This window comes from Pogoniulus pusillus, chromosome 2 (assembly GCF_015220805.1).
Source record: "Pogoniulus pusillus isolate bPogPus1 chromosome 2, bPogPus1.pri, whole genome shotgun sequence".
Classification (NCBI taxonomy): domain Eukaryota; kingdom Metazoa; phylum Chordata; class Aves; order Piciformes; family Lybiidae; genus Pogoniulus; species Pogoniulus pusillus.
This window is the reverse complement of record NC_087265.1, coordinates 43,525,346-43,552,001: the sequence shown is the minus strand read 5'-3', so window position 1 is coordinate 43,552,001 and position 26,656 is coordinate 43,525,346. Positions and strand designations below refer to the sequence as shown.

Below are 26,656 nucleotides of genomic sequence, written 5' to 3'. Positions count from 1 at the left end.
CAAGCTGTTAGATCAGATTTGATTTCTGTACTCTCTAAGGCATGGTGTAAGGAAATGAAATTATCACCTAGGCCTGTGAAATAAGGGTGGTGGTTTAAATCACTGTGCTTCAGTTGTGTCGTTATCTACTGCACAGCAAAAAGCATCTTTTTGAAGAGTTACAGGGATCTCTGGGATATGATCAATGAACTCTTAGAAGAGCCAAAAAATATTTCATAGCTTTCACGTAAGATATTCTGTTGAAAAGAAAGGGAGATGGGAAAGCTATCTTGCTGTGACAATTCTGAAAAGCCTGATGTTGGCTTACAAAACTGCCTCTTCAAGTTGAAGAAAAAAAATCCCTGAGTCTTCTTTGCAGTGTTTCCTTTCATGGTTTTTTTTTTCCTCTTCTATTTATTTGATAGTTGATATATAGGGGAATGGGGACCTAGGTTTTTTTCTCAGATGGTTTGCAGGCATTTTGCTGACTACTTTATTGTGTCTCATAGATCACTGGTGTTCTTCAGACAGTAGTTGAGAAACACTGGTCTAATACTCTGTCAGAAGATTCTTTGACATTACAGCAATAAAGGGGAAGTGCCACAGTCAGTAGGGTATGAAAAGAAATACTGACCTGGAAAAATTGAGGAGAAAGGCATCTCTCATTCTGTCAACACATTGATACTAAACTCAGATCTGAAATTTCTGGACTCATTCACTCCAGGAAAAGAACTGAACTATTAGTACATAGCAAAGGAATTAACTAATGACAGCTTTACTGCCAAGGAATAAAAGAATAACCTTTTGGGTATTTTATTAGTTAACATATTCAACACCTGATTTCTGGTAAAATAAATGTTGAGTGCTGTATGATGGTGTCCTGAGTCCCAGAGTAAGAGATGGACAGAACTTTTGCCAGAGACCAGAACGCCTCTTTTACGTGCAGCTTATGGAGGAAAGCAACCAAGAGGTTAAGCTGGCATCAGCAGCTTCTCCAGGGAAACTTTCATTGCAGCAGGCTGTGAATGGCTTTTGGCCAGTAGCTACCTGTGCTGCTGACTTGCACGTTGACATCTCTGCAAAGCGTTGTCCCAAGTTGAAGCCCTAGCACAAAAAAATCAGAAGCAATACAGAAGTAAAAAAAACAACAACAACAAAACAAAACAAAAAAAACCCACCTCAGTCATAGATATAGCCATCCTTAAGACATGCTGTCAGGAGTCCTGTTTATCTGAAGTACAAATTAATAACAATATATCAGAAGCTGATGTTACCAATGTGGAGGGAGCTGACATTCTCAAAGCAATTGGTCCAATTGGTGGGATTTTAGAAGATAAACATGAGATAGGATTCCAAATCATGATAGAATAAAAGGCAGCAAAAGTAAGATTTTTGTCTTATCCCTTTGCAAATATTATGGCTAAATAGAAACTTTACCTTGAATCTCACATTGGGATGTAGAATTGTTTCCAGCTTATGCGACTAGTTAGCTTATGTGAAGTCACCGTCCCTGGAGGTGTTCAAGAAAAGACTGGATGAGGCATTTAGTGCCATGGTCTAGATGACTGGATAGGGCTGGATGACAGGTTGGACTGAATGATCTTGGAGGTCTCTTCCAACCTGGTTGATTCTATGATTAGAATGCAAAAGATGGGTTAGCAAGAAGTGTGCATTTGTGATGTAAAACAGTTCTGATGTTCAAGGAGAGATTCTTCTTCATTTCAGTTTTTCATAGACAAAGTACAGAGTATGTTAAGATTTTTTTAAAGACAAATATATTAGAGACAAACTGAACAAACAAGCAGGGGGGAAAATGGCAGAAAAGACTGATGGAATATTCTTATCTAAAAACCAGCTGTGCAAATCAGTCTATCCTCATGAATAGTCATTGATGTTAATAAGAATAACATCAATGGGGTTGTAATAGGTTTCTGTAAGAGTCAGAATTTAGTGCTGGTCTTCTTTGTGTAGGTACTTGAAGCATCCCACGGAGTTAAATGTATAGAAGGGAGAGTTTGTTTTCTTTAAAAACAATGCTAAGAGAAGATCTGTTTTACCATTCTATTTTTTGTGTTTTTTTTAATTTTGGTTGGGATTTCGTTTGGATTTTTTGGATTTTTTTTTTTAGGGGGGTTATTTATTGTTTGTGTGTGTTTTGTTTGTTTTCTGGGATGTGCAGGCAAAGATAGAGATTTGAAAGCTATGTAGGATTTTAGACACGATTCAAAGCAGTACTTTTCACATCACCCTCGGGTGGCATGGATTGTACGTTAGGTTGAAGCGTTGTTTTCTCTGCTTCTTTCTGATAGGTCATTGCTTGTGAACAACAGTACGATTACTCATATGATGCTCGGTGTGACGTATGGTCCTTGGGAATAACAGCTATTGAACTGGGGGATGGAGACCCTCCTTTATTTGACATGCATCCGGTGAAAACCCTCTTTAAAATTCCAAGGTATGTCACTAGATGGCTCTCTTCACTCACTGGTTTGCTCACAGGCGATCTAGTCAAAGGAGAAAAATATTTGCTAAATGTTTGTGATGCAAATCCTTAAGAATATTTCTTAGGGAAGGACATTAAAAAGCTGTAGTGTTAAAGACTTTTATTTTTTTCTCCCGCTCAACTAATACATTAATTTATATTTAGAATGCTTTGAAATGTTTAAGACTTACATGTTTATTTTATTCTTATCTTAGAATATGAAATCTCATTATAGCAGGTAACCTCAGGAGCTAAAACTGGGAACTTCTTCTGTATTTGTGGGTTTGGGGTTCTCTCTCTAATTTACAGTCAGAATAAGAGATGAGCCCAATTTAAATGATCTAGGATAGGGTGTCCCTGCCCATGGCAGGGGGGTTGGAACTAGATGATCCTTGTGGTCCCTTCCAACTCTGATTCTGTGATTCTATGAAAAGTACTTTCTCTAGCTGCTGTTGATTAAAAACACTTGCTTTAAAAGAGGAAGAAGCCAGCATTTGTAACTCTTGAATAACATTTTTTTAAATGTTATTCCCTTAGAGTCTTTGGCTTGTTTTACTATGGGAGAAAACCATATAATTTTGACAATGCTATGAATCAATCTGACAGTTTAGCAAACCAGGGTTAGAATGCAAAGATTTAGGTTGTCACACACGGATATAGAAAAGAGATAGAAATTCCCTCTGTGTATAGTGATGTAAATTAGCTATATTATTTCATGCTGTCTATTTTTAGTTTCTTTTTGGTTTCATTTCATTGAGTCTTCTGGAATACACTAAGATGAGACTGACAGTGTGAAATAGAATTTAGCAACAAAACAGTTGTAATAATAGAAGAAATACAGAAATAATTTGTTCACCAATTAGGCTGGCATATACTTGTCTCTCCCACATTTTACTCATAAAGCAAGAATTGTCACTGACTGATAACAGCTTAAAACCTTCAGCATTACAAGTGTTTGACCTTTTGTTATCTGCACATTTATCATAGGCTTTTAAAATTTCCTCTGATTGCAATTTGCATTTCTGATTAAGTCTATTTATATGCAGATGCAGTTGTGCTGGGTTCTGCGTCATAGAGTTATCTCCTTCTACCCAGCTCAGACATGAACTGCTACCACACCTTCAAAATTACTCAGTGCACTGCTTCATCGTGTTTCTTTTGCACAAGTGTAAAACAGGTCCTAGCAATTAAGGCTGCAAAGAGGCTTCACATTACTAAAGCAATATCTATATATTTTTTTTTTATTGCTAAGAACAGTTTAGAAGGACAGAAATAATACCAAAAGTAATGCAAGCAATAGGAAGATAAATCGAGTAAAGCATGCTGTGGATATTAGGAGGAAGTTCTTGACAGAGTGATTTGCTATTGGAATGGGCTGCCCAGGGAGGTGGTGGAGTCACTGTCCCTGGAGGTGTTCAAGAAAAGACTGGATGAGGCTCTTAGTGCCATGGTCTAGTCAATTAGATAGGACTGAGTGCTAGGTTGGACTGGATGATCTTGGAGGTCTCTTCCAACTTGGCTGATTCTATGATGCAGAGGCCTCAGTTTCTATCTGTAGTTTACCTCTTTCCCTGCTTGCTATTGCCTCTCTGTATGGCTTAAGAAACACAGGTGAAGAAATACCTGCCTGATGAATTAAATAATTACTATAGTTGCTACATTGAATGGCAGCAATTTTAAGTTGAGAGATTTCCCTGTGCTTTGCATTTAATGAGGTATGCTGCTGCTGCTGGTAACTAAGTATTCCTATTAAATAAAGTGGACTATAATAGATGTTGAGTGGCAGATAAGAGTCTGGGATATAGGAGGCAAGAACGTCTCTTCCTGACACTTATTTGAAGTCAGTTCAGAGGGATAGTAAATATGACCAAAAGATGACTTTTCCTCTTAGAGTACTTTGGCAGATTAGAGGTAATGTTAGTAAAGTTCCTTACGTCTTTGTTGAAACTCACACATTGATGGGTGTACTTATTTTCAATATCAGCATTGAGAAGAGACCAACCCCACCTGGCTACAGCCTTCCTTCAGGTAGTTGTAGACAGCAATGAGGTCACTCCTCAGCCTCCTCTTATCCAGGCTAAACACCTTCAGCTCCCTCAGCCTCTCCTCACAGGGCTGTGTTCCAGGCCTCTCACTAGCTTTGCCCTTCTCTGGACACCTTCCAGTATCTCAACATCTCTCTTCAATTAAGGAGCCCAGAACTGCACACAGGACTTCAGGTGTGGCCTGACCAGTGCTGAGTACAGGGGAAGAATAACCTCCTTTTTCCTACTGGTCACACTTTACACCTTCCTTACATCTCTTGCTTTCTTGATAATATCTGTCTGAAGTTATAGATGAAAATGTTATCTGTTCATTTTTAGGTAGTTACTATCCTTGAATATAGTCTCTGAAATTACCCAATACAATTTCTCACCTACTGTAACTTCTGGTAGCAAAGAAATGGAAAGGTAGCTGCTGGGTTTTTTTTTTCTTTATTTCTGTTTTTTCCTTTCTTTTTTTTTATTTTTTGTTATTGCTTCTCAGCTTCTTGCCCAAGACTTTTTCTGCATCTGTTGTCCGTTTGAACCGAAGTTCTCAGCTGTAGTTTCTGGATCAGTGAGACTACATTTAGACTCTAAACTCAGCAAGTTTTTTAAATGAGACTAGAACTTGTCACATCTCCAGAGGCATTTATGCTGTGCACAGGGATCTTCATGTCTTAAAATTGCTCTGCTTTTATCTGCAATCAAACACCTTAGATTACAGTGGTGTGAGTAAGAGGCAGCATATTCACACAGCTCATACTCTCGTCTCAGCTGAGGGGTGGTAACCACAAGCACCTGATGTTTCCTGCTTTCTGTAGGAGGCTGCCTCCTTGAGCTTTTCCCTCCAGGGGGCTCTGCTTCACCCGTCGTTTTAAATCAAGAGGTAATCTGCACTTCTGGTGAGATGGAATAAGGGCTCATGCAGCTGATTCCCCTCAGTTCACAAATGGTGGCAGTTCACAAATAGTGACAGTGCACAAATGGTGACAGTTCACAAATGCTCTCAAGTGAAATCCAGAGCTTACTGCTCTTGAGTAAGGGAGTAGGGAAAGAACTTGTCCAGCTAGGTTTTTCTTTCACCTGGAAAATAGGCACAAGCAGACAGTTAGCGTTAACCAAAATAGTCTCACAACTGAAACTTATGACTCAAGCTAAATTAATACTGGAGTAAAATGGAGTTGAATACTGAAGTACACGTTTGTAATTCTGATATTCTGGTGGTAGTTTCAAGATTTGGGCTGGGAAGCAAATATAACCTTAGAGATGTTCAGTCCTCTGTGTGTACTCATTGTAATTTCTGACAGATAGACACAATTTAGTTTGTTGATAACAGTTCCTCTTTTAGCTGTGGTTCTTGTGGTTAGATGTGAAACTGGTAAATCAGGTTTCAGCTGTTGTTAAATATACCAGATGCACTAATACCAAGTGACACCAAGGTGTGTCACACAGCTGGGGCAACTGTGGTACTCTACAGTCAATCTCAGTTTCATTGGGCAGTGTACTGCAAATAAGCAATAAGTGTAATGGGCTATTGATTTACTGTATATATATCTAATTTATCTATATGTTCTCACAGGATAATTTTTGTCAGTTGGGCTGATTTCACTTTAGGTTGGTGAAGAGCTGAAATTGCTTTTCACAGTATATGATACTTGGATGTCACTTAGGCAAAGAATTATCAGGAATTATTTCCTTGTTCCCTTGCATTGTTGATTACAGTTCATCTGCATCCTTCTATTTGTGCTGCCTTCAGTACACTATCCTCTTTATTTGCAGTTCTCTTCGCCAAATATTCCAATGAAGGGCCCATAAATGCTTTGAATAGGTAAATTGTGTTAGTTAAAAGACTGCAGACAGATGCATTTCTCCTTGTTCTCCACTTTTAGTGTGTTTTAAATTGCAACTCTGTACTGGCTTAACACAGGCTGCTCTTAAAAGCAAGCCTCACACAAAGTTTGTGAGGGAAAGAAGTGCAAAAAGTCCTAGGTTGAGATAAGCAGTTTAGTGGAAATGATACAATGTACAATAACCTTAGCAATTTCACAGAAAAGCACAGCAAAAGCAGCAGCAGAAGCTAGCCATAAAATGACTCCTCTACTCCCAAGTCCACAGGCAACCCAGCACCCCGTAACTGGAAGCCAAAAGCAGCAACCAGAAACAGGAAGTCTCTCATGAGACTTCTGGAAACGTGGGTTTTACCATTTGTAAGTGTGATCTTTGTACTTTAGGTTGTATGGCCTGAGCTGTGGGCCAAATGTGTAAGCATCTTCCAGTCATTAACCATTTACCTTGTCCAATAGAAAATGTAGTGTCTACAACAGATGTTGAGATACTGGAACATGTCCAGAGAAGGGCAACAAAGCTGGTGAGAGGCCTGAAACACAGCCCTGTGAGGAGAGGCTGAGGGAGCTCGGGGTGTGCAGCCTGGAGAAGAGGAGGCTGAGGGGTGACCTCATTGCTGTCTACAACTACCTGGAGGAAGGCTGTAGCCAGCTGGGGGTTGGTCTCTTCTACCAGGCAACCAGCAACAGAACAAGGGGACGCAGTCTCAAGTTGTGCCGGGGGAGGTCTAGGCTGGATGTTAGGAGGAAGTTGTTCACAAAGAGAGTGATTGGCTTTGGAATGGGCTGCCCAGGGAGGTGGTGGAGTTGCTGTTCCTGGAGGTGTTCAAGAAAAGCTTGGATGAGGCACTTAGTGCCATGGTCTAGTTGATTGGCCTGAGCTGGGTGCTAGGTTGGAATGACTGATCTTGGAGGTGTCTTCCAACCTGCTTGATTCTCTGATTCTAAGAAAATACCATTTAAAATTTAAGTCATATGTCTCATGAGACACTAAGCTTCTGGGCCTTTTTCCTTTGTGTTATGTGAATTTGAAGGAAGACAGAATACAAGCTCATGGCCTAATGCAAATGTTAAGAACTTCTTTCATTCATGAACATTTTATTGTAAGAGTGCTCAGCCTGATTGTACTACTACATGCATGAGACTTATTCTTAAAACTGATAATGAGAAGGAAGCATTATCTTGGAGTAAATGTGAATGTTATGGTTTGCAGTGGTGCACAAATCCTCCCTCATCAAAACGATTTCTTGGATCTAACTCATAAATCTCCTGAAAAGGGACCTCCAGTGCCTAGAGACAGAGATAAATCATACTGTGAAGACACTGAACCATGAAATGATTCTGTTAACATGTCATCTGTCTAGAATATATTTTCAAATCTCTAACAGAAGGGTCTAAATTATAAAGAGAAGGTGGCCTAGGAAGCTTGGTAATTTGGCAGCTGATCATTTTAACCTCTTCCATCTGCTGCCACTACTTAGGTATGTCTGTTTTGGCAAAATATTACAAAGGAAGAGATTCACAGAGACCATTACACCTAAGCTTTTAAAAGTAAAATAGGTCCATAAATTCTTCAGATGATATATGAGACATATTGCATCATATCAGCACTGTGTCTTAAGGTAGGAGTGATCTGAAATATTGAAAAGAAAAGTAATGGCTCTGAGAAGTTAAGTGGGAAAGAGGAGATTGTGCTAGTTTGAAGCAGGCTGGAATGTTTTGGTGAGAAGAACTAGATTACAGGCTGTGAAAGGAAAACAGTGGTGATGTCTACTTCACTCACAGGCTTGCTGAGAAGTATAGGAGCAAGAAATAAAAACATTAGATAATCACTCTCACTTGGGCTGCTGGCTAAGCTGCATTTTACTCTCTAACCTCACCCTCTGTTTTGGACTAACCCACTTTGCTTCCTAACCCCCTGGCTGAACCTCCATTCTTCCTTGGGACTGGGGTAAGGTTGAGAGGAGTAGGGGGAAGGTGAAGGGATGGTTGGGAGCTCCTCCTGGGGACTCAGGTTTCTGGGAGGGCTGTTGTGTTTCTGTATTTCCTTTTACCTTGTATATTTCTGTCTATAGCTGTATATATTGTAAATATCTGCTTGTATATTGTGCTAGCTGTAAATAGAAGCTTCATTCATATTTCCAGAGCAGGCTGAGTCTAGTCTGGGTGATTTCTTAAGTGGGGGGGGCAGGGAACACCCAAACCATCACAGAGATCAAGCCAGTATATTGTAGTCTGGAAAGGGTGGGTGCATATGCTGGCGTAGAGTGAGAAGTTCAGATTGTGTTGCAAAGATCCCATGTTTCAGGATCTGTTCTTTAGTCCTGGGAGGTGGTAAATTAAGAACAATTGCTGCCCAGGGAGGTGGTGGAGGCACCGTCCCTGGGGGTCTTCAAGAAAAGACTGGATGAGGCACTTAGTGCCATGGTCTAGTTGATTGGTTAGGGCTGGGTACTAGGTTGGACTGGATGATCTTGGAGGTCTCTTCCAACCTGGTTGATTCTATGACACTAACAGAAACTGAACCAAATTCTTCTGTCGTGTCTGTATCAGTCAAGGATTGCTCTTCTGAAAGCAGTAGAAGGCACCTGTTTTAAAAATGATTGGTGATATGAACTGATTATTTAATTTTCTACCCCACAAAACCTGAGAATTAAATGAAATTCTGTTAAAAACTGCTATGCTTCATTCATTTTTTAAATAGCCAGAAGTAGGATGGAGTTGAGCTTATTTAATTGTGTAGTTCTTCACATGTGTTGTACTGTGTTGGGACCCCAAGCTCTTGAGAGTGCTTATTAGTTAGATTTTAGTAATGCTTAACTGCTTCAGAAGCTGACTCTAGCAGAACCAAACCTGATGTCTTTTAACTCCTGCCTCATCATAGCTTCAACTTAACAGTATAGGTAAGTCAGTATAATTATCTTTGTATTCTCTGTGCAAACATACACTTTGTCTTTAATGTTGATAATGATCTCTGAAGAAGGTATTTGAGTACTCAGTTGTTATTTTTAAGGTATAGTCACATCAAATGAGAGAGTAGACCTGTTTCAGTTCAGTAGATAGTGTCTAATATGACTGTGGCCTAGTCACAGGAGGTGAAGGAGCCAAAATATTTGCACCTTCACCTTGCAAGCTGCCTTCTTAGCTGGTCAGACACCAGGATATACTGGTACAGGACTTTGCATTTGACTTTGCTAAACTTTGTGAAGTTCCTGTAGGCCCATTTCTTCAGGCTGTTGAGGTTTCATCCCTCTGGATAGCAGCACAACCCTCTGGTGTATCAGTTGCTCCTCCCAGGTTGGAACTTGAGCGAAGTTGCTGTGGATGCACTCTGTTACATCATTCACATTATTAATGAAGAAGTTGAATGGGACTACATGATTTTGACCCCAAGGTACACTGCTAGTGGTCCTGGCCTTTTGTTTGTATAATGTGGCCAAGCATGTATTCATTCCATGTGGAAGTTTTTTGTGTTATGAGTACAAGCTATCCTCATGTTGCTTCAGTGTTTGCAATGGTGCTCAAACATGCTGGGGCAGGGGTTCTGCCCTTATGAAAATGTATAGGAGTTACTTGTTCCTAATTAATTTCTAACAGGTGTATGAACTGGTAAAAGTCAAGGGTTTGAATATCAGACTTAAATAGATTTGTGCCAGGGCTGTAATGAGTTACTAGTAGTGTGGCAGATTATGCACAGTTAATAGAATAATAGCATTAACCAGGTTGGAAGAGACATCCAATATCATTCAGTCCAACCTAGCACCCAGCTATAGCCAGTCAACTAGACCATGGCACTGAGTGCCTCATCCAGGCTTTTCTTGAGCACCTTCAGGGACGGTAACTCCACCACCTCCCTGGGCAGCCCATTCCAGTGGCAAATCACTCTCTGTGTCAAGAACTTTCTCCTGATATCCACCCTATACTTCCCCCGGCACAACTTGAGACTGTGTCCTCTTGTTCTGTTGCTGGTTGCCTGAGAGAAGAGACCAACCCCCACTTGGCTACAGCTTCCCTTCAGGTAGTTGTAGACAGCAATGAGATCACCTCTGAGTTTCCTCTTCTCCAGGCTAAAAAACCCCAGCTCCCTCAGCCTCTCCTCATGATTGTTAATAACTATGAAAACTGTTTGCTAACATTATATTCACCAGAATTCTTGCTCACAAGGTTAAAAAATGAACAGTTTGGAAATTTATACATGCAGGGAGCAGGCAAAACTGGAGCACTTATTTCTTGCAGTGTGAAATGCAGACATTATTCTGGAAGAGAAGATTCTTGCAGTTGATAACACTGCACATGGTTAATTATACTGCTTATCCCCTAGAGCACACAGGAAGCTCCTTTCTGCTTATAGCAGAAGGCAATTAATGAATTAAAAGAGCCTGTATTTACTCACAAAATATTATCAGACAGTGTCCAAAGCACATGAAGGGGTTTCTATCTGAGTTTCCCAGGCTCTTTTCTCAGGAAGCTGGGAGTCTATAGCATACTCTCTGACCTGGGTCCTCTTGATTCCCAATTCAGCAGAAACCTTGCAGAGGTACAGGCAGGATGCAGTGCAATATGCAGTCTTGGCACAATGTCCCGCTGGCTGTGCAGGGTGATCACGTGCAGGCATTTAGAGCCTGTTCCTGGTGAGCTCTCCAGGGTATGGAGTTTCCAGGATGCAAAATGAGGCAGCAGCAGCACACTGTGCTACTTTCTCATCCCTTTTATCAATATCTGCCTGAGACTAATGGGATATTGCACAAAGATTAGCCAATCAGAATGGCACTTTGCCAAGCTTGACTATATTAGGTGAAGCCAGGGCTTGTGCCATCCCCTCCCGTGGTTGCTTCCTCCAGCACAGAAGGAGCAGGGGCAAGGGGGACATGTCTGGACAAGCCAAAGTCCTCCTTTCCCACAATTGCTTCTCTCGCAGCAGAAGGGAAGGAGAGCAGAAAAGCATGCCTGAGCAAGCCAAGGCATGCATAGATAAGCCCATTTTTGGCCTATCAGGCCTACCATGACAGGTAGTAGTGTTACCTTTATTACATCATCTGTGTCCAAAAATCAGAGCACCATTTGTGTCTACAGCTGTGCCAGATATGTATAGATAACCAGTCTTAAGTTGGACAGTAGAGCTAAAAATTGCAGTGTATGGAGTTAGCAGCTGTATCCTTGCAAAACAGGGATCTGTTCCCTGTTACCTTATGACATTTGAATGTATTTGAGAAAGTGGCAAAATACTGTAAAGATTTTGCTATACTACATAACATAGTAGAGAACCAGCCCTGAAGTCATTTCGGTGCAATTTCACTCCTCTGTTTCCTTAGCTATTCAGTTATCACCTAACTTATATACAACTATAACTGTTTCTCATTGATTTCATTTGTCTTTCTATTCCTTTTTATAAGTTGTGTGCAGATGATCGAGTTTGATTTTTGCAGATGCATTCTTTCTTCAGAGGTATTAATAACCTAATTTCAGCAAGTGATTTGTGCTCTGTGGCTTGTTGTTGAATAGCCTGTTGTAAGTATTTACCATTTCAACTGTGTAGGGAAGGCTTTGCCTGCATAGGTTGCTGCTGGTTTTGATCCCTTGAGTCTCTCCCTCAACTGGCATTCTTGTGACTGCATGCAATTACAAATGGAAGGGTATTGTTTTATGTGTATATTCTTTAGCACTTATTCAAAACAATCTGTTTCAGCAAACATTTCTGCCAATATTTTGTGGCTAGAACATTAATGGAAATTTTACATAGAAGAGCTAAAATATATACTGCTAAAATTAAATCATTGAGAAACTCAAATGAGTAATAATGAAAATAAATGTACTTTTCCCTTAGCCATTTTCTGAGACAAGTAAAAAGGATCATCATTGATACTCTTGTTTTATTCCCTCTACTGCACACTAACCCGCTCTGAACTCTAGGTAGAGCTGAGATGCCTGACAGATGTTTTTAGTGACTACATATGCAGTTCATTTCATGCATTAACCACACACACATTATATTAGTTAAACAGTTTCTAAAATAAATTATTACTTCTCAAAATCCATTGCATAAGTAATAACAGACTGCTAAGATACAGTAAGTGTCATTTTGTTTTGCTCTAGTGGAAAATTTCCTGCTGACAAGGTCAAGCCCTGCAGTCTGAGAGCAGTCAAGTGATGAAAGGCACATCCAGCAGTAGGAGAGGTGGTAGACAACATCTACTAACTTGTCTCCTTCCAAAGTGAGGATTTGAAATGTGGCTTAGGTAGATTTAGAGGACAGAGCTGAACTGCAGAATCTTCCTTTTGTTATTGTACACTAAAAATATGTTATTTTTAGTCTTTTCAGAATTGCTTCTGTTTCTTGATGGAGCTACAGTAGTTAACAGGATTGTCTATAGTTCTCCTCAGAGAGTAATACTGTAAGGGTAGCAGAGTAACCCTTATATCTGGTAGTCACTGATGTTTTTGGAGATTCTTGCTATGACACATGTTAACCTGGAGGTTGCAATGCAGAAGACATTGCATAGCTGATACATATATATATTTAGTGCAGCAAAACATTGTGCATTTAAAATTAGTTGGAAGATGATGGAAAAATCAGTCAGTTATAAATAGTTAGCAACCAATTTTCCACTATTCAACTGAGAGAACAGCTTGCTTACAGGTAGATAATTTGCATGTAATATACTGCTTTGCAGTGAGGCATTTAGTGTTCAGATATTTTGTATGATTGATTAATATACTTGGTTATGGAAGTAGAGTCTTAAGATAAAAATAATTCAGATAATCCAGGAGTCAAATTGCTCAGTAAAGCACTAGGTAGCTGCATTTTCAATATATAACTCTACATCATTACCAGGGGTTGCTGAGAGGCTGCTGATGCCTTATTAGATAAGGTTTAGATAGATTACCTGCAGTACTAAACAATTTACTTGGAACAGAAAATAGACTTCCAATACAGTCTAGAAATGAAACATCACTGCTATTTGAGGTACTCTGTAACCTTGGAAACAATTTGAAGCAGTGACATCAGCAACAATTATGTGCAATTTTTGTCTTTAGTTTATCATCAAGGTAACCAGAGCAGGTTTCCCTGCTTTAAGGATTGTCTTGGTTCAGTATTAAGTGAGAGTTTGTGAAGCAGACTATTTAAGGTCTGTTAAAATTGCATTCTACTTCCTCTTTAAGATGATCCTTCAGGATTTAAACTGTGTACGCTCATGGGGCTGGCTTGGTTGGGGTTTTTTTCTTTGTCCTTTCTCTCTGAAACAGCTGTAGGCAAATGAAGCCTTAGTGCTGTGTTAAATTCTCCAAATACCAGAAAGAAGGAAAATTGAATTCTTCATTGAATTAATTTGCTGTTTTCCAAATACAAAGTATTGCAGCTGCATATAGAAGCTGCAAATTGCACTAGTGGTTTTTTGGGGGTGTTTCGGGGAAAAGTGACTCAGCCATTGTTGAGGACACATGGTGTTCCCACATCTGACTTACTTGAGAGTAGCTTTGCATTGAAACTGGGTTTGCAAGAGACTTGCAGTCAGTGTTGCCTGGCGAGCACGCTGGATGAGTGATTCCCTTAGACTTCCTGGCTATGAAGCATCCTTAGTCAGCCTACCTGACCACCTGGTTGTGCCAGTCAGGAATGGCCTAGCAGGATATCCATCTTTGTGTTTAATCCATGGAGAGTTGGTTTTTTTTTTTTCTGCAGTGGGGCTTGGGAAAGGTAACATTTGAATTGAAGCCTTGTTTCATGTAGTCCACTTCATCATTGCTCTGTGATAAGAAGGTTATGTGAGGCTGGAATCATAATGCTGGGAGGAAGGATACACAGGCTTTCATCTATGTGTGACTCAGTTGTAGAGAGTGGAATCTGACCGCCTGGACAGATGGGCAGAGTCCAATGGGATGGAGTTCAATAGCTTGAAGTGCAGGGTGCTGCGCTTTGGCCACAACAACCCCATGGAGAGATACAGGCTGGGGTCGGAGTGGCTGGAGAGCAGCCAAACAGAGATGGATCTGGGGGTGCTGATTGATACCTGCCTGAACATGAGCCAGCAGTGTGCCCAGGTGGCCAAGAGAGCCAGTGGCATCCTGGCCTGCATCAGGAATGGTGTGGTCAGCAGGAGCAGGGAGGTCATTCTGCCCCTGTACTCTGCACTGGTTAGACCACCCCTTGAGTACTGTGTTCAGTTCTGGGCCCCCCAGTTTAGGAAGGACATCGAAATGCTTGAGCGTGTCCAGAGAAGGGTGACGAGGCTGGGGAGAGGCCTTGAGCACAGCCCTACGAGGAGAGGCTGAGGGAGCTGGGATTGGTTAGCCTGGAGAAGAGGAGGCTGAGGGGTGACCTTATTGCTGTCTACAACTACCTGAGGGGTGGTTGTGGCCAGGAGGAGGTTGCTCTCTTCTCTCAGGTGGCCAGCACCAGAACAAGAGGACACAGCCTCAGGCTGCACCAGGGGAGATTTAGGCTGGAGGTGAGGAGAAAGTTCTTCACTGAGAGAGTCATTGGACACTGGAATGGGCTGCCCGGGGAGGTGGTGGAGTCGCCGTCCCTGGAGCTGTTCAAGGCAAGATTGGACGTGGCACTTGGTGCCATGGTCTAGCCTTGAGCTCTGTGGTAAAGGGTTGGACTTGATGATCTGTGAGGTCTCTTCCAATCCTAATAATACTGTGATAAATAGTGGTATTACTTATTCGACATTCAATTCATGGACAGAAAAGGTGGGGGCAGGCAGCAAAACAGGTTGGTTTTTTTTAAGTCTGGAACACCATCTCAAGTTCAAGCCACACCACTTAGCACCTTAGAAAATCATGTAGAAATTTACTTTCTTGGAACCTGCATGTTTTACCTGTGGCGTCTACTTTGTCAAACACTTCCCTTTCTTTTTCATACATCTGCAGATGATGCATACTTGTGTTCTGCTGAGTTGTTGTGCATTTAGCTTATGATGTTGCAGGGCAGTTGGTGTGCATGCAACTTGCTGCACTTGTGCCTTATAGATGCAACTCAGAACTTGATGTTAGAAGGAAAATAATAACGTTTTGTTCTTGTTTGGAGTGAGTCCTGAAGAAGGGTAACTTTGCATTTCAGACCAGTAGCCCTGTGGCTTTCCAAACATACATTATAGCCTATGGTTAAATGTTGCAGTTCAGTAGCCCACATCATTTATAATGAATTGAACCAAGTAAATTAGATATTTGCATGAAAAAAAGATAATCTCTTCACATAGTTTGATATTATAGAGAGAATAGGGTACCTCACGTTTCACAGTACCAGAGACTTCCATGGGATGTAATTGAAAAACAGATGCCTTTCTCAGAAACAGAATATTCATGTTCATATTTGTAAAAGAATTAATTCACTGACTGATAAGAGCAGAAGAAAAAGACAAACTTTTTAGCTACTAGTCACTTTCTAACAAGATTGTAACCACAGAATTAGCCAGGTTGGCAAAGACCTTCGAGATCATAGAATGAGTCAGGGTTGGAAGGGACCACAAGGATCATCTAGTTCCAACCCACCTGCCATGGGCAGGGACACCCTCCCCTAGATCAGACTGACCAGAGCCTCATCCAGCCTGGCCTTAAACACCTCCAGGGATGGGGCCTGGATCATCAAGTCCAACCTAAGTGATCCTTAGGACTGCAATGAATGTACCTTGGTTATTCTATTTTTGTAATAAAAAAGTTACCAAATACCTCAGTGCTGTGTCCTCTGAAGAAATTTCCAGATATATGCAGTAACAAGTAACCACACTATTAGCAGACAGATTTGGTGAAAAGGAGCTGTGCTTTCAAAGGTATTGATTTGCTTGTTACAGTTATCAGTTTGATTAATGTTAAAATTCTATGCAGTATATTTAATCATTACTCATGATTAGTGCAGTAATAGTGCAGTACACATATTTACACACTTAGTATTAACAATTAGTGTCTTCTATTTCTTTCCTACCACAGGTATAATCATAAGTCAGAACTCATGAAAATTTGAAAGAAATATTTATTGGAGTAGACATGGGTTGTAAATCTTTATAACTACAGTATTCAGGGAGTTAATAATTATTTCAGTGGGTTTATTGCACGACAATGAAAGGCCATTTAGATTACAGTTATATTGCATCTCCTGCAGAAACTCTTGAGAGAAGATGCCATTTCAAATTTTCACCTCTGTTGTGAGGCCAACAAAAACTCCCAGGCAAGACATCACATACTGTGTTCTGTGCAGAGAGACTGTATTTTACATATAAACAAACAAACATAGATCAGAGGAGTGCAAGATGCTGGGTTCACAAAGTTTATGGTAGTGTTGTTTGACGAAATGGCATAGAATGCATAAGAAAAGAAAAAGAGGGGGAAGAAAAAGGTAAATAAGGATGAAGGCATGGTGTGAGTTGGTTTGTAAGTCAGTTCTGTGGTAACATCAGTATTTATATGGAGCTGCTGTCTACAACTACCTGAAGGGTTGGTCTCTTCTGCCAGACAACCAGCAACAGAACAAGTGGACACGGTCTCAAGTTGTGGCGGGGGAGGTATAGGCTGGATGTTAGGAGGAAGTTGTTGCCAGAAAGAGTGATTGGCATTGGAATGGGCTGCCCAGGGAGGTGGTGGAGTCGCTGTCCCTGGAGGTGTTCAAGCAAAGCCTGGATGAGGCACTTAGTGCCATGGTCTAGTTGACTGAATAGGGCTGTGTGATAGGTTGGACTGGCTGATCTTGGAGGTCTCTTCCAGCCTGGTTGATTCTATGATTCAAAATGTGATGCTAGGCATGTAGGGATACAAAGCAAAGGCCACATTCAAGGGCTAGGTTTTAATGTACTGACTTTGATGATAACTTAAGAATCCTTGTTGAAAACTGACTGAAAATAAATTTGCAGGGTGAAGATCTGAGTGGATAACAACCTGAGAAACCTGACTTAAACTCATAGCTGATCTTGCTTTGAGCAGGAGATTGTAGTAGAGACCTCCTGAGGTTCTTTCCAACCTGCATTGGTCTGTGCTGTCATAAAAAAAATCACTTAATCCATGCAGGTATATAAACAGGAATTACCATAATAAACAGTATAATTCAGTTGTTTATCTGATCAAGATAATTGTTGGTCTTGTCTGTTGTTGTTAGTAACCCTTCAAAAATAGCACTGAAAGCATGCAAAAGGTGTAAAGTTAGCTTGAAGGCTGAAAAAGATGCTGGTAAACCTGGTCAAAACCAGATTAATTAATCAGGAGAGGTGTAGCTAATTTTAAGTAGAACTATTGTGCTAGTTTGAAGCAGGCTAGAATGTTTTGGTGAGAAGAACTAGATTACAGGCTGTAAAAGGAAAACAATGGTGATGTCTACTTCACTCACAGGCTCGCTGAGAAGTATAGGAACAAGAAATAAAACCATTAGATAATCTCTCGGCACCGCTCTCGCTGGGGCTGCTGGCTGAGCTGCATCTCTCTACATCTCTCTAACCTCTCCCTCCATTTTGGGCTAATCCACTTTGCTTCTTAAACCTCTGGCTGAACCTCTATTCTTCCTTGGGACTGGGGTAAGGTTGAGAGGGGTAGGGGGAAGGTGAAGGGGTGGTTGAGAGCCCCTCCTGGAGACTCAGGTTTCTGGGAGGGGAGTTGTTTCTGTATTACCTTTTACCTTGTACATTTCTGTCTATAACTGTATATACTGTAAATATCTGCTTGTATATTGTGCTAGCTGTAAATATAAGCTTCATTCATATTTCCAGAGCCAACTGAGTCTAGTCTGGGTGATTTCTTAAGTGGGGGGGGGGGGGCAGGGAACACCCAAACCATCACAACTATGTTTGTTTTATTGAAAAACTGTGTCAATTTTTTATAGTATATGCAAGAGAAAAGTAGCACAACTTAAACATAACTCTGGTTATCTCTAAAACTTTAAGGTCTTTAAAGACTGGCATTTTAATCTGCTTGAATTACAAGATCAAATGAGTGGAAGTTTTATTAATAAGAAAAAAAAAGATTTAAAGACAGGGCTATGGGAGTAGGAGAAGCAACTGTTGTGCTTTTGGAAAGGGAGCAGTTTATGTGGTTTTTTTCCTGTGCAAACCTTACTTGAGTAGCTCGAGGTGGGTAGAGGAAAAGAAATTTTGATTTCTGTTCTTTGGCATCAAGCACCAAGTCTCTGAAAAGATTAAGGAGAAAAATGGTAGTAACACCTTTCATCTTTCTACCTGGATGACTGAAGTGATTTGACTTTATGTAGTTTAATTTGATTAAATTAGCCAAAATAATTTCTAGGTTCCTTCATTCACAGTGTAGATTTCCTCACATTCCCTCTTATCAAACTGATCATATATTAGAACAAGTGCTGGATAAAGGTGTTCTGAGTAACAATAAGATAGCTTTACTGGACAAGTTGATGATCCACGATCTGTTGCCAACATGCAAACATGTCAGACTTTTACAGGCAGCATCTGCTTGAACTGTCTGAGGAAACAAAAAAAACAGAAAAAGTCTTACCCTATAACAGAAAACAGAGATCTGAGTTGGTGAGATTGTAATTTTCTTCTGTGTTTAGCCATTCTATGTGGTATTTAAATTTGAGTGCTCATGTCAACATGTTTGCCAGCAGCTCTCCTCCAGATCTTTTAAGGCCATCAAAACCACCACTCTTCAGACCAGGTAATGTCTCAGCTAGTTTGAGACAGAGTCATTATGGAATATCAGAGTCATTATGAACTGTCACAGGCATTGTTTTGAGACTACAGAGGACTGGGCTATAATGGCTGTGTGAAGCAACTGCCCCTTTTCATGGGACTAATGTAGTGAAAGTATTTCGGTTGTGATGGAAAGAAGGCCTCCCCCACCCAAGTGTTTTTCAGCCAGTTGGAAAGTCACAGGTACTCTGTGTTACCTTGTGCTCAGAACAGTATGAAACCTATTAGCAGACTTACCATGGTATGACAGGGCCTTTGCACGTGTCCTGGGCAGAGACAAGAGCACAGAAGTTGGGGCCAGGTTCTGTGTCATATTCCAAATTGTATAGTCCTTCCTTTGGCAGTCTTCCATGAGCCAGCAATGTGCTCTTATGCCATTCTGGGGTGTATTAGGAGTGTGGCTAGTAGGTTGAGAGAGGTTCTCCTGCCCCTCTCCTCTGCCCTGGTGAGACCACATCTGGAATACTGTGTTCACTTCTGGGGCCCCTAGTTCAAGAGAGACATGGAACTGCTTGAGAGAGTCCAGGCAGAGCCACAAAGATGACTAAGGGAATGGAACATCTCTTTTACAAGGAGAGACTAAGGGAGCTTGGGTCTCTTCAGCTTGGAGAAAAGGAGACTCAGAGGTGACCTCATCAATGTTTATGAATATGTCAAGGGTGAGAGCCAGGAGGCTGGAGCCAGGCTCAGCTCAGTGATGCCAAATGACAGGACAAGGGGCAATGGGTGGAAGATGATGCATAAGAAGTTTCATTTAAACATGAGGAGAATTTTTTCCCTGTGAGGGTGACAGAACACTGGACCAGGCTGCCCCAGGAGGGTTGTGGAATCTTATTCCCTGGAGATACTCAAAACCCCCTTGGAGGTGTTCCCGTGTGATCTGGTATAGGAGATCCTGCTCTGGCAGGGGAGTTGGACTTAGGTAATCTTTTGAGGTCCCTTCCAGCCCTTGACAGTCTGTGAAAATCTCTATTATTTCTTCCTCTGTTTCAGTTGCTGTTAATTTGCTAGTGCCTTTTTGGCTCTCTGAAACTTTTGTGAATAAATGGGATGACAAAGTACAATTACACTTCAATTATGCTAAACATTTATTTTGAAGCTTTCCTACTGGAATGCAAAACTGAATATTTTCACCTCCATTCAAAAATATCTCTGAAAGAAAATACTTGTTTCTATTTTACTGAAGCCAGAAACTGAAACTGGAAACTGAAAAGTAAATGACAGAAATAAATGATGCCTTGTCAAGTCCTGAAAAAGGCTAATGAAACCTTGCAGCTGCCAAATCTGACTGAAAGCAGTGGCCTGTGAACTGCAATGTTCAAAGGAAAAAGTCAAAGATAATCCAGATGTTCCCAAGCAGAACACTTTGCAATACTTTTCCATCCATTTTCTTTGTCTCTGTATGAACTAAAACATAATTATGCAATCGAGATTTGTTATAATACATTTCCTGAAGGTTATTATTTGGCCTTCAAAATAATTTGATGTGCTTAGCACGTTATTTCTGTCTGTACTCATTACTTTAAAGGTGACTTTTAATTTATCAGATAGATACGATTTTGAAACACTGGATTGTTCATGTGAAAGAGGTTCCTCAGAATGTTTCTTTTGACAGCCTCTTTATATTCCTCTTGAAGTGCTTTTCTTTTGGCAATGAATAAAGTGAATCTTGATAATCAAAAGGAGATTTGTGCATAATTCTGCAACTGACTACCATTTATTTTTGCTCGTTACTATGCTGGCTGATGAAATATTCTAAGCTGGAGACTTGTGAAGAAATGTTAAGATTAAGTGTGTTTTAAAGAGGTAGCTGATATTCTGTTAAGTTGTGGATTTGTTTGTTTTGCAGTGGAGCAGATGTCTCATTGTTAATCTGTTAAATCACCTACTTAACTTGTAACAAAATAAATCAATAGTCATGAAAAATCACAGGCAAAAGGGTGGAATGTGTTTATGTTTTACAAGGTGTATATCCATCTTCTGAGAAGGTGAAAATAGATATCTAGTTTATATTTTACTAGATAAGGGGAAAAAAATATCTAAAAAAGAAAAGGTGGATTGTTACTCTTGACCCTTTCAAGTAATTAGGAACCTGCAGCCTCTTGGTTATTTGTCTGTTAAACTTTCAGTTTAATATGAATTGATCATGTGCTCTTCGATTCAGTCCAGACTTGTGTAACTGTGTATGACCAATGGAAAGAGCATCCATTCCAGTAAAGAGGACATTAGCAGATAACTCTGTGGAGATAATCAAATCCTTAAGCAAGAAGAATATTTTTGTTTCAGCAGTCAAGCAGTAACGTCTTGTATTCTGATTCCTCTTAACTGAGTCTTTTCTCTCGGTATGTTTTGATCGTGGTTTAAAGCAGCAGATCCTTGTTAGAATTAAGGCACTTCTGTGTTATTTGAATAGATATATGCCTTTGATGTTCTAGAACATAAAAAATGGAAGAGTTATGTTAGCAATTTTGAATCAGACATTTACACAAGGAAAACAGTCATTTTGGAGGCAAGGGAGAGGGAGTAGGAAATGAGAATCTAATTTAGAAGTGAATCAGTGGCTAGGGAGTAGAAGGCATCTGAACTGGAGAGAAGCATTCTTTTCCTTCCCCTCAAATCTTTTCCTAGAATGTACTGTACCCTTTGTTCTCACATAATTAAGTGTGATTTTGCTGATGTCCCTTAGTTGTATAGTTAGAGTACTATAATCTGACATTAGTCTGTTGTCCTGCCTGAAAAAGGTGTATGTAGCTCTACTGAGCCCTAAGAAGCTAGAGATATGTGAGGAACTACCACCTTTTCCTGCTACGCTGTGATTTGATACATATGGTCTCAACATATGGTTCATGCATTGTAGGCTTCATAGCCATGGAATGCTATGCTTACAGACCTGGTTAAGAAGACTTAAGGGAGATTGTTGATTGATAACTTGCATAATGCTGGCCTTTTTCAGGAACGGATGTTCAGTTGTCTTTGGAGCCCTCTAGATAACTCAGTGGGCAGACAGCTGCTTTAGACCTGGAACTATTTTGTTCATATTCCATGCTTCTGACGTCACTTCTTCCTTCTGGTCTCTTGAGGCAATGTGCTGCTGAGGTTCTCAACTATGGAGGCTTCATGCAGCATCATTCAGATGGACAGTTTTCCACTCACCCAGAATATGATTTCAAAGGCATGTCTCCATGCACACACAGGATATTGTGCTCATTCTCCACTTCTGCAGGCACCTGAACTGCACAGTTCCTGTCCTAATCTTACAAAGATGAACACAGTACCCTGCTTCCTGATGAGTGGACTTTAGTAAAATGTGATTTGGAATAATACCCAAGATAGGGATACTCTAGGATGGAAGGATTTTAAGCTTGAGTTAGAATGAATTAATGTCAGTTTGAAAATCTCTTTGAAAAACTAGTCAGGAGAGAGAATAGATCCTGTTCTTCCTCTAACTTGACCTGTATTGAAGCCATTTGAAGCCATTAGGAGAAGATACTCTCCTACAAGACCGTCTGAAAAAGAACAACGCATCACAACATACCTTGTGGAGGCTTCTGCATGAGTATGGAGACAACATGAGTAGATGGGATGAAAAAGGCTACTTCTGCTGTCCAACCATGAGTCCATCACTAGGTAAAATAAAGAGAAGAGAGAAATCTTCCAGGAGGATGCTTCACTCTACTGTGAGCAATTTATTGGTACAAGTAGAAGGGCTTCAGATCCAAATATGAATAGGGGGAAGAAAAGCATATTGCTTGTAGTCTACACAAATCCTGTGACACTCATCAATCCTGTGAACTATGTAAACCCTGTGAACCAAGTAAACCACAAGAACCTTGTAAACTACCCAAACCCATCTGCCAACTGGATGGCAATACCCATTGCAGGGAGTCTGTCAAGGGTTGGGGGTGGGTCAGCCACTTAATGAGTGAGAGATACTCTCTACCAAGTAGGGGCTGCCCTTTTCCTTCCCAAAGGGAAGGCAAAGGGATTAAGGGAGAGAGAATTATTGTTTGGTTAAAAAAAAAGAATTCCTTTAATGAAGATAATAAAAAATGAAATACATACAAATAGATATAAACCCAAGATCAAACCCAGCCCCCCTGATGGCAGGTAGTCACCACTGATGTGGCAGAAGTCCTAGGCTGGACTCAATGGCAGATGAGAACCAAGTTCAGGAGCTTGTGGATCAGGATCAAGGGCAGAACAGAGTCCTCCTTGGATACTGGCTACAGAAGGAGAGCATGACCCTTGTCATCCCTCAGCTTTGTACTGAATATGACATATATGGAATTGAATACCTTACTGGCCAGTTTAGGGTCACCTATCCTGTCCACTTTTTCTGCAGCCATGACCTTTTACAGTGCACCCCAACACAGTGCAAGATTTTGCAGTGACCTTGGCCTGCACGCTACCTGCAGATGCTGAGACTTACCACTACTAGAAGCAGACACTGTCTGTGAAAACATGTTGTTGGTTTCTGAAAGTGCAGTTACTTAGAGGAGACTGAGGTGAAAGGTAAAAATCACCAAACAATTAATTCTGTTCTAACTGAAACTAGGACAGTGTATTTTCATAGAAGTAATTTATTTTATGTAACCTTTTGTGCAGAAATCTTGTTACTAAGCATGGTTGACATAGTCCTTTTTCTGTGGCTGTTTCACTTAGGATTTTTTTGAATGGTTTAATTTCATGTAATAACTGTCTGTGAATAAGCTGAGGCAACCATCAACAGATCTGCTGTCTCTTAAATCTCCTAGAAAAATAATTCAAATGTACATCTCTGATGGTTTGGGTGTTCCCTGCCCCCCCCACTTAAGAAAATCACCCAGACTGGACTCAGCTGGCTCTGGAAATATGAATGAAGCTTATATTTACAGCTAGCACAATATATAAGCAGATATTTACAGTATATACAGTTATATACAGAAATATACAAGGTAAAAGGTAATACAAAAACACAACAGCCCTCCCAGAAACCTGAGTCCCCAGGAGGGGCTCTCAACCACCCCTTCACCTTCCCTCTACCCTTCTCAACCTGACCTCAGTCCCAAGGAAGAATGGAGGTTTGGCCAGAGGTTTAGGAAGCAAAGTGGATTAGGCCAAAATGGAGGGTGAGGTTAGAGAGTAAGATGCAGCTCAGCCAGCAGCCTCAGTGAGAGTGGTTATCTAATGATTTTATTTCTTGCTCCTATACATCTCAGCAAGTCTGTGAGTGAAGTAGACATCACCATTATTTTCTTTTCACACCCTGTAATCTAGTTCTTCTCACCAAAACATTCCAGCCTGCTTCAAACTAGCACAGCATCTATGATGCCTGTTCGTGGTGGACAGGTGCTGCATGTTCCTCTGCTAATGTCTCATTAGAAACAATGTGGTAGGCTGATGATGCAGTTTGTTCCTTGGAGGCCCTGTCTTGATTTCTGTTTGTAAAATGTATGGCTTTGTTGACTGAAATAGTTTGAAAAATAGTCCAAGCATTTTCAATTTTTATACATTTGTGACTTATTTTGGGATGAAAGTATTTATTTTCTTCTTGTCACCAAATATTTATTATCTGTGATCTGTAATTAGGCTCACAGGTTAATGTCAAGGCCGAGTGGTGCTCGCTGAGCTGCATCATTGGCCTTATTGTGGTAAAATGACTGATTTTGTTTTACCAGCTGTGACTTTGGAGGCAGGCTGAATGACAGGGAACACATAAAGCTTAATAGATTAAAATATTTGGAGTGCATAGCTGTGTTTGCATCGTTCAGAATTCAGCAGCAGTGTCTTGCTTGGTAAGGTTGCTAATGTCTTCACGTTCTAAGGAACGTTGTGCACCTATATGGGGCACCTTGTACAGGCTCAGTTCTACAACTCCCAGTGAAAAACAGCATCAGTATGACCATGATAGTGCACTGAATACAAGGGTAGATGTCCCGGGTTTGGGCTGATCCCTCCCCCGGGAAGAAAATTCACAACACAAACACCCCTTCTTTTTTGAAAGTCAGGGAAAGATGAAATTGTATTTTCTTATAGTATAACAATGTAAAGAGAGAGAATAACTAGAGAAGGAAGGAAGGGAAAAAAAAAACCAATACAGTAACCTTAAGGGAGATGGGGGAGGGGTCAAGCGGTGGCAAAGCAGCAGAAGCAGCAGTAGCCAAAACAGCATCCGGGGAAGATAGGCGAAGCTGAAGCAGCCGAGGCCAGCGGGAGAAGGGGGAGAACAAGCTGTGCTTATAGACATTAAGTTCTTGATGCTCCAATGAAATTATATTAATTTATCTATTGTTGCCATTTATGTGGCCTATCCCTGGAATGTTCATCTCTCCCCTATGTCTGAGCTAGAGGATCACCTCAAACGGCCACAGTAGACAAACTCCTCACAAGAGCAATGCGTATGCCTAAGGAAATAGAGCATGTAGTTCTGTGACTAATTATGAATTATAGAACAAACTTAAAAAAAAAGAGAGAGAAAGTTAAGAAATAAATGCTTGGTTACTCATATTGCACCCAAAAAGGACATTTTCAAAAGACAAGCCTAATTTCACCTACTTTTTGTGATAATATATCTACTTCTTGCAGTTTTCATCACTTAGAGTTGAAAGTAAGTCTGTATTGTTCTTCAGCTTCCTATACATGTGATAAGGATGATTAAAAGGTTGCATGCAGAGCATTCTGGATTTTTATAAAAATAGCAGAATGGGTTGCATCAGCAGATTAACAACATTTTTAGTTGTTCTATGAATGTGTTTTGAGTACTGCAGAAACAGCCAGGTGAAATGCAACCACACTGGTTAATGCAAGTATACGAAACTCATAAAACTCCATGTATGGGTGTTAATATAGTCTGGAATCACAATGGCCCTAGTTTGATCTTTGGGCTGAAATCATAGAATCAGCTGGGTTGGAAGAGACCTCCAAGATCATCCAGTCCAACCTAGCACCCAGCCCTATCCAGTCATTTAGACCATGACACTAAATGCCTCATCCAGTCTTTTCTTGAACACCTCCAGGGACGGTGACTCCACCACCTCCCTGGGCAGCCCATTCCAATGGCAATCACTCTCTTTGTGGAGAACTTCCTCCTAACATCCAGCCTAGACCCACCCTGGCACAACTTGAGACTGTGTTGCTGATTGCCTGGCCAAAGAGACCAACCCCCACCTGCGTGCAACCTCCCTTCAGGTAGTTGTAGACAGCAATGAGGTCACCCCTCAGCCTCCTCTTCTGCAGGCTAAACACCCCCAGCTCTCTCAGCCTCTCCTCACATGGCTGTGTTCCAGGCCTCTCACCAGCTTCATTGCCCTTCTCTGGACACATTCCAGTATCTCAACATCTCTCTTGAATTGAGTAGCCCAGAACTGGACACAGGACTTCAGGTGTGGCCTGACCAGTGTTGAGTACAGGGGAAGAATAACCTCCCTTGTCCCACTGGCCATATCTCAAACATTCTGGAATTTTTACTTCCTGAAGAAAATTTTGTTCCCTGAATCTTCTGTAACAAAAGAGAAAAGTAATAACATACTTATCTCAGAACCACATCAGCCTGCAGTGAAATTAGATGACTGCATTTGTTCTGAATACATACAGATAAACAAAGGAGGTCCATCTATTGCAAAGTGACATTGTAATCTGTTCTTTTAAATCATTTCCATTAGACTTTTGAGAGGAATTGTTAAATGGAACTGTGGTTTGAATTAA

General features: G+C 40.7%; 1 protein-coding gene across 9 annotated transcripts in view; it reads left to right on the top strand.

The window, feature by feature from the left end:
* MYO3B (myosin IIIB) overlaps window positions 1-26,656 on the top strand; it is a 234,365-nt gene that overhangs the window by 55,015 nt on the left and 152,694 nt on the right. For 7 of the 9 annotated variants that reach the window (XR_010306704.1, XM_064163275.1, XM_064163206.1 and 4 more), the window contains exon 8: window positions 2,289-2,434. Coding sequence is in view for 8 of the 9 variants with exons in the window: in XM_064163275.1 (XP_064019345.1) it covers window positions 2,289-2,434 (146 nt within the window). In the remaining variant the exon portion in view is untranslated. Of the gene's footprint in view, window positions 1-2,288; window positions 2,435-3,507; window positions 3,775-17,176; window positions 17,393-26,656 lie in introns of those variants that run through there. The other 2 variants (XM_064163265.1, XM_064163216.1) reach the window with 2 other exon arrangements.